At 50.6% G+C, this 20145-nt stretch overlaps 1 protein-coding gene across 4 annotated transcripts in view; it reads left to right on the forward strand.

The window, feature by feature from the left end:
- The first annotated feature begins 1040 nt into the window (after window positions 1-1040).
- Window positions 1041-20145, forward strand: part of LOC105499863 (monocyte to macrophage differentiation associated 2) — a 66784-nt gene continuing 47679 nt past the window's right edge. Inside the window, exon 1 of one of the 4 annotated variants that reach the window (XM_071095409.1) lies at window positions 1041-1310. In XM_071095409.1, the coding sequence (XP_070951510.1) occupies window positions 1264-1310 (47 nt within the window). In that variant the 5' untranslated portion in view covers window positions 1041-1263. Of the gene's footprint in view, window positions 1311-1343; window positions 1776-20145 lie in introns of those variants that run through there. The other 3 variants (XM_071095406.1, XM_071095407.1, XM_071095408.1) reach the window with 3 other exon arrangements.

Consider the following 20145-nt stretch of genomic DNA (forward strand, 5'->3'; position numbering starts at 1 on the left):
GGGGAAGAGGGTTTTCCTGGAGCCCCTGACCCCTTCCTGGGCAGGTCCCATAGGGTCCCTCGCGCCTCGCAGGGACATGGCAATAGGGAGCGGGGTGGTGGGGGGAGCAAGCAAGCCACAGGTAGGCGGTAGGTGGGGGCCCAGCTACACTGGGGACAATGGGTGCAGTGTCCCCTGTCCCTCCAGCCCAGCCGGGGCCAGCAGCCCTTCTAGCCCTGGAGGACTTTTTCTTCTCACTGGAAAAAGTACTGGTGGAGGACAGCTGGGGGAAAAAGGGGCTGGATTGGGAAGTCCCCTATCCACTTCCCACTCCCTCCACCCCCTACTGACCCCACTTTCCAGTCCCCCTACCCTCAGGTCCCCCACTCCCCACCAACCCTCTCACTTCCCACTCCCTCCACCCCCAGGCCACCCCGCTCCACCCAACACCCCTACTTCCCACTCCCCTAACCTCCAAGTCTCCCTCTACCCACCAACCCCCGACTCCCCCCCAACCCCCCACTTCCCACTCCCCTACCCGCACTCTCCACCAACCCCCCTACTTCCCACTCGTCCCACATCCATTCCCACTCTCCTTACCCCCGACTTCCCACTTCCCCCAACCCCTCCAGCACCCTCAGTTCCCACTCCCGTCCCCTTCCCCCTCCCCCACTCCCTCAGCCCCCCAACTTTGCATTCCACCCCCCACACCCCCTTCCCAATCCTTCCCGCTCCCCCTACTACCACTTCCGGCTCCCTACCCCACAACCCCCTCTTCCCCGCTTCCAGCAAGGGCACGGGGGAAAGGGGCCGGGGCCAGGGCCGCCCAAGGCCTGGGCGATGGGCGGCTCGCGCGCACGGCCAGGACCCCCCGCCCCGCCCCCCCTCCTTACGCCCACTTCCTCACCCCCACCTCTCCCATCCCCCATCTCCCCACGACCCTCCTCCACCCCAGCGGAGGCGGCGGGGTCGCGGGAGGGAGGGGGCCGGGCCCAGGCGATTGGCGGCGCGTGCCCCGGAGCCCCCCCTCCGCGCCCCCGTCATCCCGCCCGCCCGCCCGCAGGCCCGCCCCGCCCCCGCCACCATCTGCTCTGGCTTTGGCGTCGGCGGCTCACGGCGCCTCCAGCTCCGGCTCGGGCTTGGGCTCCGGCTCCGGGCGCGGACCAGGTCCCCTTGGCCCCCGCCTCGCGCCCTCCAACCTGCTGCTGCGGCCGCCGCGCCCCCCAGGCTCTGCCAGCTGCCAGCTCTCTGAGCCCGAGGCCGGATTCCCATGGAAGCGCCGCGATGTTCGCCCCCAGGCTGCTGGATTTCCAGAAGACGAAGTACGCTAGGTGAGCGGCGGCTGCGGGGGTCCGCGGGGAGGTAGGGAGGGGCGCGCGGCGGCGGGGACCGCGGGAGCCACCTTGGTACTCGGGCCGCGCCGCCCGGAGCACTCGAGGGGATCAGCGGACCCCTGACCCCCGCCCGAGAAAACCAGGACCCAGGCAGCCTCGTCTTGGCGCTGGGATGGAGTAACCGGGATGCCCGCGCCTCCTCGCTGGGTGCTGTTGGACAAGTCGCTTCACTTATCTGAACCTCATTTCCACGTTTGCAAAACGGGGATTATGCGAGTCCCCGTGTCCTGGGTCCCCGTGAGGATTAAGCGAGCTGGCACTTGCAAAGCACTTTGCACAGCGCCTGGAGCCCAGCCAAGTTACGCTCGGGCAGTTACGCTGGGTCTCTCTTGGGCACTCTTGTTCATGGCAAAAGGCATTGGTACCACCTCTGTCCACCCTTCCAGCAAGTCGGAGGAAAGAGTAAGTGCTCTTTTCAGATGAAGAAACTGAGGCTCAGGAGGGGAGGGGGCACCTGTACATCCAAGTCTTTTCATAGTGTGAACTCCGTGGTCCCCTCAGAACCTCGGTCTCTTCTGTAAAATGGTGATAGCAGCAACTGTGAGAGCTGAATAGAAGTTAGGCTCCTGTTGCTCGAAATTCCAGTGAAGAAGGTGGGTGTGGGGAGGGGGTTTCTCCTTATTACATATCTTTAAGATTTTTTGGGGCAGTGTGCTTGCCTGGAAGCTGGCATGAAAAACCCCTCCTAAAGTTGCTCCTCGGTCCCCAGTGGTCTTTGGGGAGCACAGACTGTTCTGGTGGGAGCAGCCCCCGGGGCCTCTTTGGAGGGGGCACCAGGCTGTCCTCCAGGTCACCTTTCCCCCTCTGCCACCCAGGGTCTCCTGCCTTCATGAACAGAGGGGCCTGGTGTGTGCTGAGGCTCCAGTGGATGGTGAGTGGGAGATGGGTTGGCAGTATTTTTCCTACTCACATCAGTGTGGCTTATTACTTGCAACTGGTTGTTGAGAGTCCCCTGGTGCCCCTGAAGTCTCTATGAGTTCTGGTCGGATTGAGCACAGCTTAACAACAGAAGCTCAGGGCTAGAATGGTGTCCAGGGTAGGGAAGGCTAGGGGACAGGATGGAGCCCTTCCTTCCCCCTCAGTCTCACCCTCTCTTTCCCCCAGGGGACATGATGAGTCTATCTTTCCTAAACTTGGGGAATCCCACCCGGGGAGGTGATGCACTTGGGAAGGACTTGAGGATGAGTTCCTGCGGATTTGCTGTTGGCCAGATTGTGGGACTGGACTGGACTTACCTTTTTTTTTTTTGAGATGGAGTCTCCCTCTTGTTGCCAAGACTGGAGTGCAATGGCATGATCTCGACCCACTGAAACCTCTGCCTCCTGGTTTCAAGCGATTCTCCTGCCTTAGCCTCCCGAGCAGCTGGGACTACAGGCACCTGCCACCATGCCTGGCTAATTGTTTGTATTTTTAGTAAAGATGGGGTTTCACGGTGTTAGCCAGGATGGTCTCAATCTCCTGACCTTGTGATCCGCCCGCCTCGGCCTCCCAAAATTCTGGGATTACAGGCGTGACCCACTGCCTCCCGCCTTTGTTTTTCTTTCTTTGAGACAGGGTCTCTCTCTCTCACCCAGACTAAGGCTGGAGTGCAGTGGCACAGTCATGGTTCACTACGGCCTCAAATTCCTGGGCTTGAGCGATCCTCCTGCCTCAGCCTCCAGAGTAGCTAGGACTCCAGGTGTGGACCACCACCATACCCAGATAATTTTTGTATATACATATTTTTTTTGAGACGGAGTCTCACTCTGTTGCCCACTCTGGAGTGCAGTGGCATGATCTCAGCTCACTGCAACCTCCGCTTCCCAGGTTCAAGTGATTCACCTGCCTCAGTCTTCTGAGTAGCTGGGACTACAGGCGCCCGCCACCACGCCTGGCTAATTTTTGTATTTTTAGTAGAGGCGGGGTCTTGCCATGTTGCCCAAACTGGTCTTGAATTCCTAGGCTGAAGAGATCCTCTCACCTCGGCCTCCCACAGTGGGTACTTGGACTTGTAAAGGCTGACTCCAGGGAATTTTGTGAGACGTAAGTTGGTGAACTGTTCACGGGAAAGGGAGAAACCCTGGGTTGAAGGCTGCTGACATGGACACGAAGGGAAGGAACTCTGAAGTCTCAGCAACCAGCCCGGTCCTGTCCCACACCTGCTGTGTGACCTTGGTAGATGTCTCAACCTCTCTTGACCCCAGTGGGTTGATTTGTAAAGTCAGGAGAGCTGGTCTAAATGGTCTCTAGATTTGGACACTTATGCTGGCTGCTCTGGAATTAGAATAGGGATCTGGAGCTGGTCAGTCTTTCACGCTTGGGCCAATGCAGCTTCTATGGGTGATGGGACCAGGAAGAAAATGGATTGCGTGGATTAGTTCTATTTCTGTTCCCTTCCTCATTGTGCAGTCCTTACAACTGTACGGTCTGCAAATTAGGTCCGTAATAAAGGCTTATTGATTAAGTGATTTTTTTTTTTTTTTTTTTAAGATAGGATCTTACTCTTTTGCCCGGGCTAGAATATAGTGGTGTGATCATAGCTCACCGCAGCCTCAAACTCCTAGGCAAACATGATTCTCCTGTCTCAGCCTCCTGAGTAACTGGGACTACGGGTGTGTACCACCATGCCTGGCTAATTAAAAAAAAAAAAGTATTTGTACAGATGGGGTCTCACTATGTTGCCCAGGCTGGTCTTGAACTCCTAGGCTCAAGTGATCCTCCTGCCTTAGCCTCTGGAAGTGTTGGGATTATAGGCATGAACCCCTGCACCCAGCTGATTGAATGAATTTAATGACATAATCCAGGGCTGTCCATGAGAAATATACAAGCCACAGATGTGGCTTTATTTTATTTATTTAGTTTTGAGATGGAGTCTCACTCTGTCACCCAGGCTGGAGTGCAATGGCACAATCTCAGCTCACTGCAACCTCCACCTCCCAGGTTTAAGCGACTCTCCTGCCTCAGCCTCCCAAGTAGCTGGAATTACAGGCACCCACCACCACGCCCAGCTAATTTTTGTATTTTTAGTAGAGGTAGGGTTTCACCATATTGACCAGGCTGGTCTCGAACTCCTCACCTCAAATGACCCACCCACCTCGGCCTCCCAAAGTGCTGGGATTACAGGTGTGAGCCACTATGCCCGGCCAGCTTTAAATTTTCTAGTAGACACTCAGTTTAATGTGTGCTTGATATTCTATCTTGTTATAAGAAGGTAAAAATAAACAGGTGAAATTATTATAATTTTTAGAATATATTTTAGTTTACTCTTTATATGCAAAGCATTATTATATCAACATGCAATGAATATGAACACATTATTTATGAGATATTTTACATTTTTTCACCACAAGTCTTCAGCATCTAATGTGCATTTTATACTTACAGCCAGTCTGAATTTGGACTAGTCAATTCCAAGTACTCAGTAACCACATGTGGATTGTGTCTACCATATTGGTATCTTCTGTGGTGAGAGATGAGTATTCCAAATTAAATGCTGTGTGACATTGTAAAAAATGCTGTCTTCTTGGAGTCTCTGTTTCTCAGTGGATGGTAGGGCCAGCTAACCCCTAGGTTCTAACCTAGAGTCTTTGATGTAAGTAACCACCTGGTCACCTGGAATGGTTTTTGTACACCAAGAAACGTTCGTATCATAAAGCTGTAAGAATTAAGACAGTATCGTGTTGGTGCATGGTTGGGCCAATTGACCAGTGGATAAGAATAAAGAGGCCTGAAATAGATTTATGCATGTAAAGGCATTTTAAGCTGTATGTGGTAGCACATGCCTGTAATCCCAGCTACACCTGAGGCCAAGGCTGGAGGATCACTTGAGGCCAGGAGATTGAGAACACTCTGGGCAACATAGCAAGACCCCATCTCAACTTTTAAAAAGGTATTTTATTTTTACCAAAGATGGTGTTGCTGATAAACCTAGGCAAGGATGGTCTATTGGATAAATGGTACTGAGACAATTCACTATTCAGATGACAACAGTGGAACAGGAACCCTACCTCACACCATACAGAAAAGGCACTTTCAGAGGGATGAAAGATGTAAACGTGAAATAAATAAAAAAGTTGAAAACTTTGAGAATCTGTAAAAGAATAACTTTTGAACTTTGGGGTAAGTAAAGGTTTCTGAAGGCACATAAAGTACAAATCATAAAAACAAATTGATGAACTTGGCTACATTAAAAATTAAGTTTCAGCCTGGGCAAGGTGGTTTATGCCTATAATCCCAACATTTTGGGAGGCCGAGGTGGGAGGAGCGCTTGAGTCCAGGAGTTCAAGACCAGTTTGGGCAACATGGTGAAACCCCATCTCTACAAAAAAATACAATTAGCTGGGCATGGTGGAGTGCGCCTGTAGTCCCAGTTACTCAGGAGGCTAAGGTGGGAGGCTTGCTTGAGCCTGGGGATCGAGGCTGCAAATGAGCTGAGACTGAGCCCCTACACTCCAGCCTGGGTGACAGAGGGAGATCCCGTCTCAAAAAAAGAAAAAAAAATTAAGTTTCTGTTAATCAAAAATGCCATGAAGAAAGTAGAAGACAAGCCACAGTGTGAAGGACATATTTGCGACACATTTAACCAACAAGTAATTAATATCCAAAATATAGAGAGAATAAGAAATAGCAAAAGACAACCCAATAGAAAGTATAAAAGACATGGACAGGGATTTCTTGGAAGAGAACACAGGTGAGCATGTGAAGAACTGCTCCCTCTCAGTGGTAACCAAGACAATGTCAAATGAGATACCACTTTCATATCCAGTGCATAAGAAGCCTAACTGTCTGGGTGCAGTGACTCATGCCTGTAACCCCAGTGCTTTGGGAGGCTGAGATGAGAGGATCTCTGGAGTCCAGGAGTTTCAGACCAGCCTCGGCAACAAAGTGAGATCCCTGCCTCTACAAAAAGAAAAAAATTAGCTGGGCATGGTTGTGTGCCTGCAGTCCCAGCTACTCAGGAGGCTGAGGTAGGAGGATCCCTTGAGCCCAGGAGTTCAAGGCTGCAGTGAGCTATGACCGCGCCACTGCACTCAAGCCTGGGTGATAGAACAACTCCATCTCTAAAAAATACAATAAAATAAAAGGCAAAATGTAAATGTAAGATGAATAACTATAAAAATTTAAAGTCCAAAGTAGTTCAGTAAAACCGAAATATTTTATGAAAATGAGATTGAGGCCAGGTGCGGCGCCCCATGCCTGTAATTCCAGCACTTTGAGAGGCCAAGGCAGGTGGATCACCTAAGGTCAGGAGTTTGAGACCAGCTTGACCAACATGGCAAAACCCTGTCTCTACTAAAAATACAAAAATTAGCCAGGTGTGGTAGCAGGCGCCTGTAGTCCCAGTTACTGGAGAGGCTGAGGCAGGAGAATTGCTTGAACTCGGGATGCAGAGGTTGCAGTGAGCCAAGATCTTGCCACTGCACTGCTCCAGTCTGAGTGACAGAGTGAGACTCCGTCTTAAAAAAAAGAGAGAGAGAGAGAGACTGAATTGCACGAAAATGAAACCACTCAGGCCGAGGGTTCAATGTCCATCTAGTTGCCAGCGTAAAGAATTGGAATCTGGTTTTATACAAGTCAAGTGTTGCCCAACACCTGCAGGAGTTCAGGAGTTGTAGGAATGTGTTGATATTGATGGTGTTTCCAGCTGCCATGTGCACCTGTTGGAAGTAGCCAAGGTGGTGCTGACCAAGACAATTCCCCGCCCTCCTGGAACCACATTCTTCTGTGGGAAGCATACAACAGATAATAACTATGTGATAACACTTCAGATAAGAATATGGCCAACTGAGGTGGGGAGCTGTAGGGATTGAGGAAACAGGGATTAAGATGCCTTCTTTGGCTGGGTATGGTGTCTCATGACTGTAATCCCGGTGCATTACTTGAGGCCAGGAGTTCAAGACCACCCTGATCATTATATCAAGACCATGTCTCTAAAAAACCAACCAACCAAGCAAAAAAACAAACAAAAAAAGGCCAGGTGTGGTGGCTCAGGGCTGTAATACCAACACTTTGGGAGGCTGAAGTGGGCAGATCACTTGAGGCCAGGAGTTCAAGACCAGCCTGGCCAGCATGGTGAAACCCTTCTCTACTAAAAATACAAAAATTAGCCAGGTGTGGTGGTGGGTGTCTGTAATCCCAGCTACTTGGGAGGCTGAGGCAGGAGAATTGCTTGAACCCAGGACGCGGAGGCTGCGGTGATCCGGGATTGTGCCACTGCACTCCAGCCTGGGCGACAGAGCACGACTGTCTCAAAAAAAAAAAAAAAAAAGATTCTCGTACAGAGCACGCAACCAAGATCCCCATATGTGCAGTTCACAATAGGGTTCATGCTCCTATGAGAATCTAAAAAACAAACAAACAAAAAAAGGATGCCTTCTTGGTAGTACTGACTGTGAGGAAATGCATGCAGAGTGGTATACAGTAGATGCCAAATAAACAATGGACTGATACCATGCAGTGTTGGGGCAGTGGCCGCCCTGCCCTTGCCTGGGGGGAGCTGTTCTTTCAGCACCAGCAGGTCTCCGCGTGTTTCTTTCCTCCTTGACTGAACAGCTGAGTTGACGAATATGCAGGGAGAAATAGGAATTGAGATTTGCCTGGAAACCCCACTTCATCAGCAGTGCAGAAACGCATCTTCACATTCATCCAGGCACAGCCCACCCTTCCAGGCTTGTCCCAAGTCCCGGGCCTTTCAGGATCCTTCAGGAATGAGCAGGCGATGGCTCCACAGGTCCTTCAGCTTTGCACATATCTCCCCAGCCAGACTGCAAGCCACTCAGAGCAGGAGTGGGCTGGGGCTATTCAAACCCTCTTTTGTCCCCCAAGGGGCCAGCGTGGTCTGGCATGTGGTGGGCATCCCTGGCTTGTCCACTACCCACAGCTGGTTAGTTGGTTAATTGATGCATTCACAAACCTTGCATCAATGAGGCCGGGCAAGATGGCTCATGCCTGTAATCCCAGCACTTTGGGAGGCTGAACTGGAAGATCACTAAAGCCCAGGAGTTCAAGACCAACCTGGGCAACTTGGTGAAACCCTGTCTCTCCAAAAAAAGGCAAAAAATTAGCTGGGCATGGTAGCACGTACCTATAGTCCCAGCTACTTGGAAGGCTGTGATGGGAGGATTGCTTGAGCCCAGGAGTTTCAGACCTGTCTGGGCAACATAGCAAGACCCTGCGTGTATAAAAAATTTAAAAATTAGCCAGGTGTGGTGGCTCCCGCCTGTAGTCCCAGCTGCTTTGGAGGCTGAGATGGGAGGATCACCTGAGCCTAGGAGATTGAGGTTACAGTGAGTCATGATGGTGCCACTGCATTCTAGCCTGGGTGACAGACGGAGACCTTGTCTCAGGAGGTGGGGTGGGGAAGAATGAGTTGGGCTAGTTGCTGGATGGGCAGAAACCACAGGTGTCCATGACAGGACAGAACAAGCCTCGGAGGTTGCAGCATGCAGGTGGGCTCTTCAGGATGAATAGGAGTGTTCCAGGGTGAGGGAAGGACATTGAAAAATGAGGGCACGGCGGGGTGAAGTGCAGGAACCCAGGGCAGGGTCTGGTGAGGCTGCAACACAGGCTGGGTGTGGAGAGGATACTGAGCCTGGTCCCAACGGGCCCCGGGCACACCCAACCACTGTTCCATGGGCTCTATGACACCATTAACCGCTTTTAAACTGAGGGCAGCATGACTTGGGCTCCAGAGGGAAGAAGATAAAGGGATGGAAGCTACTTTCGAGGGTGCCATCACAGTTATCAAGGGAGTAGCTCTCGGGATTCCAAGGACAGGGTTGCAGGCGGGCTGGAGCTGCAGGTGCCTCGTGGGGTCAGGGCTGCCCTTCACCTCTTGTACTGTGAGAGTTGCCTATGGACATCAGGCCCCTAGACCCACAAACCCTTCAGGGCACTCTCTTATGCAATGAGATCAAAATAAGGAAATTTAGGCTGGGCACTGTGGCTCATGCCTGTAATCCCAGCATTTTGTGAGGCTGAAGCGGGTGGGTCACCTGGGGTCAAGAGCTCGAGACCAGCCTGGCCAAGATGGTGAAACTTGCAAAATTAGCAAAATTAGCCGGACGTGGTGGTGCATGCTTGTAATCCCAGCTACTTAAGAGGCTGAGGCACAAGGATTGCTTGAATCCGGGAGGCGGAGGGTGCAGTGAGCTGAGATCACGCCACTGCACTCTAGCCTGTGGGGCAACAGAGTGAGACTCCAACTAAAAAAAAAAAAGTTAGCTTTAAAAAGGAAGGAAATTCTGGCACACGTGGCAGCCTGGATGGACCACGAGGACATTCATTATGCTAAATGAAATCAGCCCCAAGGGGACAAATACTGTATGATTCCACTTATCTGAAGTCCCTCGAGGAGTCAAATCCATAGAGGCAGGAAGTGGAGTGGTGGCTGGCAGAGGCAGGTGGGGGTGGGCAGGGAATGGGGAATTAGTGTTTAATAGGGACAGGGTTTCAGTTTTGCAAGATGAAAAGAGTTCTGGGAATGAATGGTGGTGACGGTGGTATAAGAAGGTGAATGTAGGTCTGGGCACAGTGGCTCACACCTGTAATCCCAACACTTTGGAAGGCAGAGGCAGGCAGATCACCTGAGGTAGGGAGTTCGAGACCAGCCTGACCAACATGGCAAAACACCGTCTCTACTAAAATTACAAAATTAGCCAGGCGTGATGGTGCATGCCTATAATCCCAGCTATTCGGGAGGCTGAGGCAGGAGAATCGCTTGAACCCAGGAGGCGGAGTTTGCAGTGAGCTGAGATTGCGCCATTGCACTCCATCCTAGGCGACAAGAGCGAAACTCCATTTCTCTCTCTCTCTCTCTCTCTCTCTCTCTCTCTCTCTCTCTCTCTCTCTCTCTCTCTCTCACACACACACACACACACAAAAGAAGGTGAATGTAATTAATGACAGCAAATTGTATGCCTAAAAATGGTTAGGATAGGACATTTGATGGATGTTTTACCACAGTGAAAAAAATTATTCTAAAAATACCTAGCCGGAAATGGTAACGTAGGCAGGTCATTTGTTAAATATGAGAGAGGAGATGGGGGAAAAAGGAAATTTAACATTGATGCAAAATTGTGATCAAATTGTCTTAGCTTGTTCACACTACTCTTATAAAATGCTATAGTACTGTTCAGCCATAAAAAGACTGATATTCTGGCTGGGCACAGTGGCTCATGCCTGTAATCCCAGCACTTTGGGAAGCTGAGGTGGGCGATCAGATCAGGAGTTCGAGACCATCCTGGCCAATATGGTGAAACCCCGTCTCTACTAAAAATACAAAAATTAGCCGGGCGTGGTTGCGGGTGCCTATAGTCCCAGCTACTCGGGAGGCTGAGGCAGGAGAATCACTTGAACCCGGGAAGAGGAGGTTGCAGTGAGCAGAGATTGTGCCACTGCTCTCCAGCCTGGCAACAGAGTGAGACTCCATCTAAAAAAAAAAAAAAAAGGCTGAGATTCTGTCATTTGCAACAACATAGATGGAAGTGGAGATCATTCTGTTAAGTGAAATATGCCAGGCACAGAAAGACAAACATTGCACGTTCTCACTTATTTGTGGGATTGAAAAATCAAAACAATTGAACTCTGGACATAGAGAGCAGAAAGATGGTTACCAGAGGCTGGGAAGGGGAGTGGGCAGGTGGGAAGGAGGTTGGGATGGCTAATGGGTACCAAAAAATAGTTAGAATGAATGAATAAGGCCTAATATTTGATAGCACAGCAGGGTGAGTATAGCTGATAATAATTCAACAATAACAATTTTATTTGAGACAGAGTCGAGAGTGCAGTGGTGTGATCTCGGCTCACTGCAACCTTCACCTCCCAGGCTCAAGTGATTCTACTTCCTCAGCCTCCCGAGTAGCTGGGGTTATAGGTGTGCGCCACTGTGCCCAACTAGTTTTTCTATTTTTAGTAGAGACGGGTTTTGCCATGTTGGTTCAGCTCACTGCAACCATCTTTTGTACAAAAGAATACAAAAATTAGTTGGCAGTGGTGGTGAAACCCTGTAGTCCCAGCTTCTCTGGAGGCCAACGTGGGAGGATCACCTGAGCTTGGGAGGTGGATGTGTGAGACGTGACCGTGCCGCTGCACTTTAGCCTAGACTAGCTGGCTTATAAACCACAGAAATTTATAGAACCTAAAAATAATTTTGGAAAGAAAAAAAAAACACAAAAATTTATTTCCTACAGTTCTGGAGGCTGGAAGTCAAGATCAAAGTGTCAGCACAGTCAGATTTGTTCCCAGGTGGTAGATGGTAGACTTCTTACAGACTCACATGGCAGAAGGAGCTCTCTGGCCTCTTCTTCTAGGGGCACTAATCCCATTTGTGAGGGCTCTACCCTCATGACCTTGTCATTTTCCAGAGGCCTGGCCTCCTAATACTATCACATTGAGGAGTGAGGATTTCAACATGTGGATTTTTTTTTTTTTGTCAGTGTCACTCAGGCTGGAGGGCAGTGGCGTGATCTCAGCTCACTGCAACCTCTGCCTCCCAGGTTCAAGTGATTCTCCTGCCTCATCCTCCCGAGTAGCTGGTACTACAGGTGTGTGCACCACCATGTACGGCTAATTTTTGTATTTTTAGTAGAGATGGGGATCCCCCCGAGGCTGGTCTCGAACTCCTGGCCTCAGGTGATCTGCCTGCCTCAGTCTCCAAAAGTGCTGGGATGACAGGTGTGAGCTACCACACCACACTTAAGGTGTGGATTTTGAGATGATGCCAACATGCAGTTCATAACACTTGTACAGAGTTTGATATGGTTTGGATCTGTGTCTTTGCTCCAATCTCCTATTCCCCGATGTTGGAGGCGGGGCCTGGTGGGAGGTGATTGGATCATGGGGGCGGTTTCTCATGAATGGTTTAGCAGCATCCCCCTTGGTTGAGATAGTGAAGGAGTTCTTGTGAGATCTGGTCGTTAAAAAGTGTGTAGTGACTGGGCGCGGGGGCTCACACCTGTAATGCCAGCACTTTGGGAGGCCAGGGCAGGCAGATCACCAGGTTAGGAGATCGAGACCATCCTGGCTAACACGGTGAAACCCCATCTCTACTAAAAATACAAAAAATTAGCCAGGCGTGGAGGCGTGCCCTGTAATCCCAGATACTCACGAGGCTGAGGCAGGAGAATCGCTTGAACCTGGGAGGTGGAGGTTGCAGTGAGCTGAGATCACACCACTGCACTCCAGCCTGTGCGACAGAGTGAGACTCTGTCTTTCTGCGTCTTCCCCAGGAGCAGAAGCCACCATGCTTCCTGTGCAGCCTGCAGAATCATGAGCCAATTAAACCGCTTTTCTTTTTATTTTTTATTTTTTCGTTTTTTTTTTGAGACAGAGTCTTGCTCTGTCACCAGGCTGGAGTGCAGTGGCACGATCTCAGCTCACTACAACCTCCACCTCCCGGTTCCAGCGATTCTCCTGCCTCAGCCTCTGGAGCAACTGAGATTACAAGCACGCACCACCACACCCAGCTAATTTTTGTATTTTTAGTAGAGACAGGGTTTCACCAAGTTGGCCAGGCTGGTCTTGAAGTCCTGACCTCAAGTGATCGGCCCATCTCGGCCTCCCAAAGTGCTGGGATTGCAGGTATGAGCCACCACACCCAGCCTAAACTGCTTTTCTTGATGAATTACCCAGTCTCAGATATTTCTTTCTTGTAGTGCGGCACAAGCCTGTCGTCCCAGCTACTGGGGAGGTGGGAGGATCCGTTGAGCCCAGGAGTTCGACTGCAGTGAGCTATGATTGCACCGCTGCACTCCAGCTTTGGCAACAGAACCAGACCCTGCCTCTAAAAATAACAAGAAAGAAAGGCCAGGAGGATTATAGGCCATGCGGTGTACTTCGTCTCACTGGGCGATATCTGGTAGACCTGCCTCCCGTGGTGCTAGGTTGATCCATGGGGGCTGTAAGGTAACCCCTGGGATGAGAGATCCTGAGGTCCGTTTCACCATCCTGTTACTCAGCAGCCTCTCACCTGGTGGTCTTGGCATCCATTGGTTATCATTGTCTGAATCCTTTGTTTCACTCACGCGGTTGCAATTTTATGCTTTTTCAAGATCCCCCCTTAGTGAAGACTCTGCACCCCCACCTCCCTTCAGCATCACCGGACTCAGCTTTTTAAAGTACTTGGCTTTTCATCATTATCTTAGGTAAAGCCAAGGTTTCATTTCTTTCAGAGAAAGGCCGCAGAAACAAATTGATCAGTACGTGTTTGGAGTGTGGCTATTCTTAGAATGCATGGATGGTGTTTCGACTCTGTGAAGCTCCTGGGATTGTGTGCACAGGGTGGTGTGTGTGTGTGTGTGTGTGTGTGTGTGTGTGTGTGTGCGCATTTTGCCCCAGAGAGGTGTAGGTCTCCAGAGGAATCTTCTCTAAGCAGGCAGCTGCTTTACATAGGAATGAATGCCGAATTCTGGTCTTTGGGAAAGGAGTTGGGCTGGAAACTGGCTTGAACCTATTTCAGAGCTCTCTGCTTTGGAATTTTCATTCCTCTGTCCTGGAGGAAAGAAGGAAAGGGGCCGGGTGCGGTGGCTCACACCTGTAATCCCAGCACTCTTTGATGCCAAGGCGGGCGGATCACTTGAGCTCAGGAGCTGGAGACCAGTCTGGGCAACATGGTGAATCCCCATCTCCACTAAAAATACAAAAGTTAGCCAGGTGTGTTGGTGCACACCTGTAATCCCAGCTACTTAGGAGGCTGAGGCAGGAGAATCGTTTGAACCCTGGAGGTGGAGGCTGCAGTGAGCCAAGATTTCACCACTGCACTCCAGCCTGGGTGACAGAGTGAGGTCTCCAAAGGAAAGGAAGGGAGAAAGGGGAGGGAAGGGCCGGGTGAGGTGGCTCATGCCTATAATCCCAGCACTTTGAGAGACCAAGGTGGGTGGATCACGAGGTCAGGAGTTCAAGAACAGCCGGGCCAACATGGTGAAACCCCGTCTCTACTAAAATATACAAATTAGCTGGGCATGATGGAGGGTGCCTGTAGTCCCAGCCACTCCGGAGGCTGAGGCAGGAGAATTACTTGAACCTGGGAGGCAGAGGTTGCAGTGAGCCAAGATTGCGCCATTGCACTCCAGCCTGGGTGACAGAGCAAGATTGTCTCAAAAAAAATAAAAAGAAAGAAAGGGGAGGGAAGGAAAGAGAGAGAGGAAGAAGACGAAGAAGAAAGAGGAGGAGGAAGGAAGAAGGAAGAAAAAGTAAAGGGAAAGAAGAAGGAGAGAAGGAAAGAAAAAAAAAAAAAGGAGGAGGAGGAAGAAGAAGGAGAGGGAGAGGGAGAGGGAAGAAAAGAAGAAAAAGAACAAAGAACATCCTGGCTAACAGAGTGAAACCCCATCTCTACTAAAAATACAAAAAAAAAAAAAAAAAAAAAAAAAAAAAAAATTAGCCGAGCATGGTGGCAGGACCCTGTAGTCCCAGCTACTTGGGAGGCTGAGCCAGTAGAATGGTGTGAACCTGGGAGGCAGAGCTTGCAGTGAGCTGAGATCGCCCCACTGTGCTCCAGCCTGGGCAACAAAGCTAGACTCTGTCTCACCAAAAAAAAAAAAAAAAAAAAAAAAAGAAGAAGAAGAAGTAGCAGGGTTCAGTAGGACCCAGAGAGACTGTCTCTCGTGTTCTGAGCTCTGCGATGGCACACTGGACCCATGGCCACTGGCCAGGGTTGGACTATTTTGGTGGAGAATGGCCATTCCAAGGCCTCCTTGATCTTCCACCAGTCCTTTTTCAGGAATACTAGGAGTGCTGAGAGGGTTGAAAAATGGAGAGCATCGACCACTCCAGAGCCTGCTCCACAGATCCAGCGTGGGGTGAGCTGACCAGGTCATGCCTCTTGGTTCCAGCAGGAGGGTGGGCTCTCCCCTGGCTCCCCTCATCTCTGGAACTAGAGCCACCTTTGCTCCCTCCAAGTGAGCCCAGGGCTAATGTTTCCTAAGATTTGCTAATATCTTTCAGAATGGATTCCAATTTTTTTTTCTTGCTCTGTTGCCCAGGCTGAAGTGCAGTGGTTTGATCATAGCTGACTACAGCCTCAAACTCTTGGGCTCAAGCGATCCTCCCTCCTCAGCCTTCCCAGTAGCTGGGACTACAGGCACGTGCCACCATACCCAGCTAATTTTTACATTTTTTGTAGAGAGGGACTCTTGCATGTGGTAGTGTGCACCTGTAGTCCCCAGCTGTTTGGGGAGCTGAGGTGGGAAGATTGCTTGAGCTCAGGAGTTCAAGACCAGCCTGGGCAACATAGTGAGACCCCCATCTCTACAAAAAATAAACAGAAAATTAGTTGGGGGTGGTGGCATGCACCTATAGTCCCAGCTACTCAGGAGGTTGCGGTGGGAGGATCACTTGAGCCCAGGGGTTTGAGGCTGCAGTGAGCTGTGATCATGCCACTGCACGTTGAGTGACAGAGCAAGATCCTGTCTCAAAAAATAAAGTAAAATAAAATAATCAGTCAACAACAGTGATTTGTCTTCAAGCTGCCCTCCTCTTCGGCTCTCAAGGCAGTTTGTGAAGTGTCTAGGACAGGAATTTTCCATAAGGGCTTCAAGCTCAGGGAGGTTAAGTACCATTTCCTGGGTTGCACAGCCAGGGCTGGACTGCAGGGCTAACATGCTGGCCACTGGACTCCAAATCTAGAGGTTTTCTGTGGCCACAATGTGCGTGGTCAGCCTAAACTCTCCCCCTGCCCTTTGACACAAGCTAGGTAATGGGCACTGCTAGGGGGCATCAGGGCAGAGCAGTTGGGTCTCAGTCTTCTCTTCTGTGAAATGGGTAGGGTGTGAGTTGAAAAGGGCAGGACCGACTGGGCACGGTGGTGGCTCATGCCTGTAATCCCAGCACTTTGGGAGGCTGAGGCGGGTGGATCACGAGGTCAGGAGATCGAGACCATCCTGGTCAACATGATAAAACCCCATATTTACTAAAAATACAGAAAAAAGGCCAGGCGCAGTGGCTCATGCCTGTAATCCCAGTACTTTGGGAGCCCGAGGCAGGCAGATCACAAGGTCAGGAGTTTGAGACCAGCCTGGCCAATATAGTGAAACTCCATCTCTACTAAAAATACAAAAAATTACCCGAGCGTGATAGCAGGCGACTATAATCTCAGCTACTCAGGAGACTGAGGCAGGAGAATCGCTTGAACACAGGAGGCAGAGGTTGCAATGAGCCAAGACTGCGCCATTGCACTCCAGCCTGGGCGACAGTGAGAGACTCCATCTCAAAAAAAAAAAAAAAAAAGAAAAAGAAAAGAAAAGAAAAAAGAAAAGGGTAGGACCTCCTGAGGTGTACTGCAACTACCTAAGGGGTCACTGGCTGTAATGGAATTAGGACAGAAGTATAGACAGGATGGGCCTGGGCGTGGTGGCTCAACCTGTAATCCCAGCACTTTGGGAGGCCGAGGCGGGTGGATCACTTGAGGTCAGAAGTTCAAGACCAGCCTGACCAACATGGTGAAACGCTGTCTCTACTAAAAAACAAACAAACAGTAAAGCCGGGTGTGGTGGTGCCGCGTGTTTGTAGCCCCAGCTACTTGGGAGGTGGAGGCAGGAGAATCGCTTGAACCTGGGAGGCAGAGGTTGCAATGAGCCAAGATAGCACCATTGCACTCCAGCCTGGGCAACAAGAGTGAAACTCCATCTCAAAAAAAAAAAAAAAAAAAAAAAAAAAAAAAAAAAAAAAAGAGGTATAGACAGGATGGAAAGTGTAGTGGGAATTAGAAATGTCCGCCTAGGGCTGCGTGTATGGCTCATGCCTGTAATCTCAGCACTTTGAGAGGCTGAGGCAGGAGGATTGCTTGAGGCCAGGAGTTCAAGACCAGCCTGGGCAACATAGCAAGACTCTATTTCTAATTAATTCAAAAACATTTTTTTAATTAAGAAAAAATAAGAAAAGAAATGTCCTCCCAGGCAGGGCCGGGTGGCTCACACCTGTAATCCCAGCACTTTGGGAGGCCAAGGCAGGAGAATCACATGAGACCAGGAGTTTGAGACCAGCCTGGCCAACATGGCAAGACCCCCCCATCTCTACAGAAAAAAAATAAAAATTAAAAATGAGGCCGGGCATGGTGGCTCACGCATGTAATCCCAGCACTTTGGGAGGTTAAGGCAGTGGATCACCTGAGGTCAGGAGTTCAAGACCAGCCTGGCCAACATGGCAAAACGCTGTCTTTACTAAAAATACAAAAATTAGCTAGGCATGGTGGCACGTGCCTGTAGTCCCAGCTACTCGGGAGGCCGAGGCAGGAGGATCACTTGAACTCAGGAGGCAGAGGCTGCAGTGAGCTGAGATCATGTCACTGCACTTCAACTTGGGAGACAGGGTGAGACTTCATCTCAAAAAATAAAAATAAATAAATAAATGACCTCCCACCAGCAACAGGAATGTGGCACCACAAATGTATCTTTAAAGTGTCCTTTGGCATGGATTATTTTGTCACCTCAAGGACTCTTTAAAGATACATTTCTGGTGCAAAATTCCTGGTGCTGTTAGGAAGACATTTATTTATTTCTTTATTTGAGTCAGGGACACCAGACCCCCGTGACATGCAATTTACCTACATAACAAACCTGCACATGTACCCCTGAACCTAAAACAGAAGTTTTAAAAAGTATAAAGAAAAATATAATAAAATGCATTATTTGACTGTTTAAAAAAAGTGTCTTCTTTTTTTTTCTTTTGAGACAGAGTCTCACTCTGTCGTCCAGGCTGGAGTGCAGTGGTAACATCTCGGCTCACTGTAACCTCTGCCTCCCAGGTTCAAGCGATTCTCCTGCCTCAGCCTCCTGAGTAGCTGGGATTACAGGCACCCGCCACCACGCCAGGCTCATTTTTGTATTTTTAGTAGAGACAGGGTTTCACCATGTTGGCCAGGCTGGTCTTGAATTCCTGGCCCCAAGTGATCGACCTGCCTCAGCCTCCCAAAGCGCTGGGATTACAGGCGCGAGCCACCACGCCCGGCCAGAAGTGTCCTTTTTCTGCTATTGCCTGAAAAGTTACCAACTCTCAAAGTAAGGCTGTCTCTGACTCGCCAACCTGGGACACTCTGATTGGCTGCTGATGACGTCACAGGAATCTCTGGAAGATGATTGGTGGGTGAGAGCCCCTAGGGGAGGTGGAAGGAGGGCTTGATAGTGAGGGGTGGTGTCTGTGGCCTGTTCACAGAGGCCGACCCAGGAGCTAGCTGAGGACGAACAGGTGGCAAAGGGGCCCCTATCTTTGTTGGGGCGACCTCTCCTTCTAACCCCACTCAGAGCAACCAGTAATGACCATGGCCCCTTCTCACCTGATAGTATATGGGAGCCTCCTGAGGCTGGGAGATGGTTCTGGCTTTGGAGATACGGACCCTTCTTATCCCACAGGGGAAGAGATTTCCTGGCTAGCCACAGGGTGGGTGCCAAGGCTGGGAGCTAGTCTCAGATCTGTCGGGTCAGTACCCCCAGGCCCAGGGGGCCGTTCACATGGGATGCCACCACAGTGCACCTGAATGCTCTCTCCTGCAGGTCATGCCAGAGTCCCCCGCCTCTGGCACGAGATGCAAGCCCGGGCCCCTTCCATCCCTTGCTCAGATTCCCCTTCCTGTTCCCATCACTGTCTGCCCCAGGATTTCATTTCATGACCATTCCCAGGTGGCACCGGTCCAAGGACTGTTTCCCAAAGACTGAGCCAAGATACTGCCGGCCTTTCAGGAGGAGCCTTGAATTCATGAATGGACACAAAGAAGCGGCCAGGGCCAAGCAGAGAGGGGGAGAGAGGCTTAGCACAGCCGGGGCCAGCTTGGCCCTGTGCGGTCCTTTGCCTCTGTGGGACAGACGGACAGAACCCCCTTTGTGTAGGAGCCTGGGCAAATCTCTCTAGTCCTCTGTCCAAGGGACTCAGGGTCGCCACCGACAGGCACCAGCCCAACCTGCTAGGGGTGGCTGCAGCCGCGGTCCCGGGCCTGGGCTCATTCATGAAAGGGGTCAGGCTTCTCTCTGGGGGCGGTAGACCCCAGCTGGGTCAGGCCAGAAAGAGAGGGAGGAATTGCAGAAGCTGAGCTCTGAGACTGGGCCTGGCTCCTGCCAGACTGTGGAGGAGGGAGCCTGGGGTACTGGGGCCTGCCAGACCCTGCACCCAGGTCAGGATGCTCAACATGCCAGGCCCTGGGAACCCCTTCACACCCCGTTAGTCAGTCCTCACTACCATCAAAGGCAGCCACTCTCCTGGCTTCATCAGACCTTCATCAAACCTGCCTGCCTGTTCTTGAAGTTTATAGAAATAGATTGGGCCAGGTGCGGTGGCTCATGCCTGTAATGCCATTTTGGGAGGCCAAGGTGGATGGATTGCTTGAGGTCAGGAGTTGGAGATCAGCCTGGCCAACATGGTGAAACCCCATCTCTAGTAAAAATGCAAAAAAAATTAGCCTGTTGGTTCTGTGCACCTGTAGTCCCAGCTACTCAGGAGGCTGAGGCAGGAGACTGCTTGAACCTGGGAGGCAGAGGTTGCAGTGAGCAGAGATTGTGCCACTGCACTCCAGCCTGGGCAACAGAGCAAGACTCCATCTCAAAGAAAAGAAAGAAAGAAAGAAAGAGAGAGAGAGAAAGAGAGAGACAGAGAAAGAAAGAAAGAAAGAAAGAAAGAAAGAAAGAAAGAAAAAGAGAGATTGGAAGTGTATGCACCGCCATTTAACATTTGTCTCCAGTCTGCAGAGTGTCCTTATTTCTTCTGAAAGCTGTAATTCATTCATTCTCATTACTATCTAGTGTTCCATTGTGTGACTATTTCCATGCTAATTCTACCATGGGTGGCATTTGGGTAGTTTCCAGGACTTTTT

This window comes from Macaca nemestrina, chromosome 4 (genome assembly GCF_043159975.1).
Source record: "Macaca nemestrina isolate mMacNem1 chromosome 4, mMacNem.hap1, whole genome shotgun sequence".
NCBI lineage: Eukaryota > Metazoa > Chordata > Mammalia > Primates > Cercopithecidae > Macaca > Macaca nemestrina.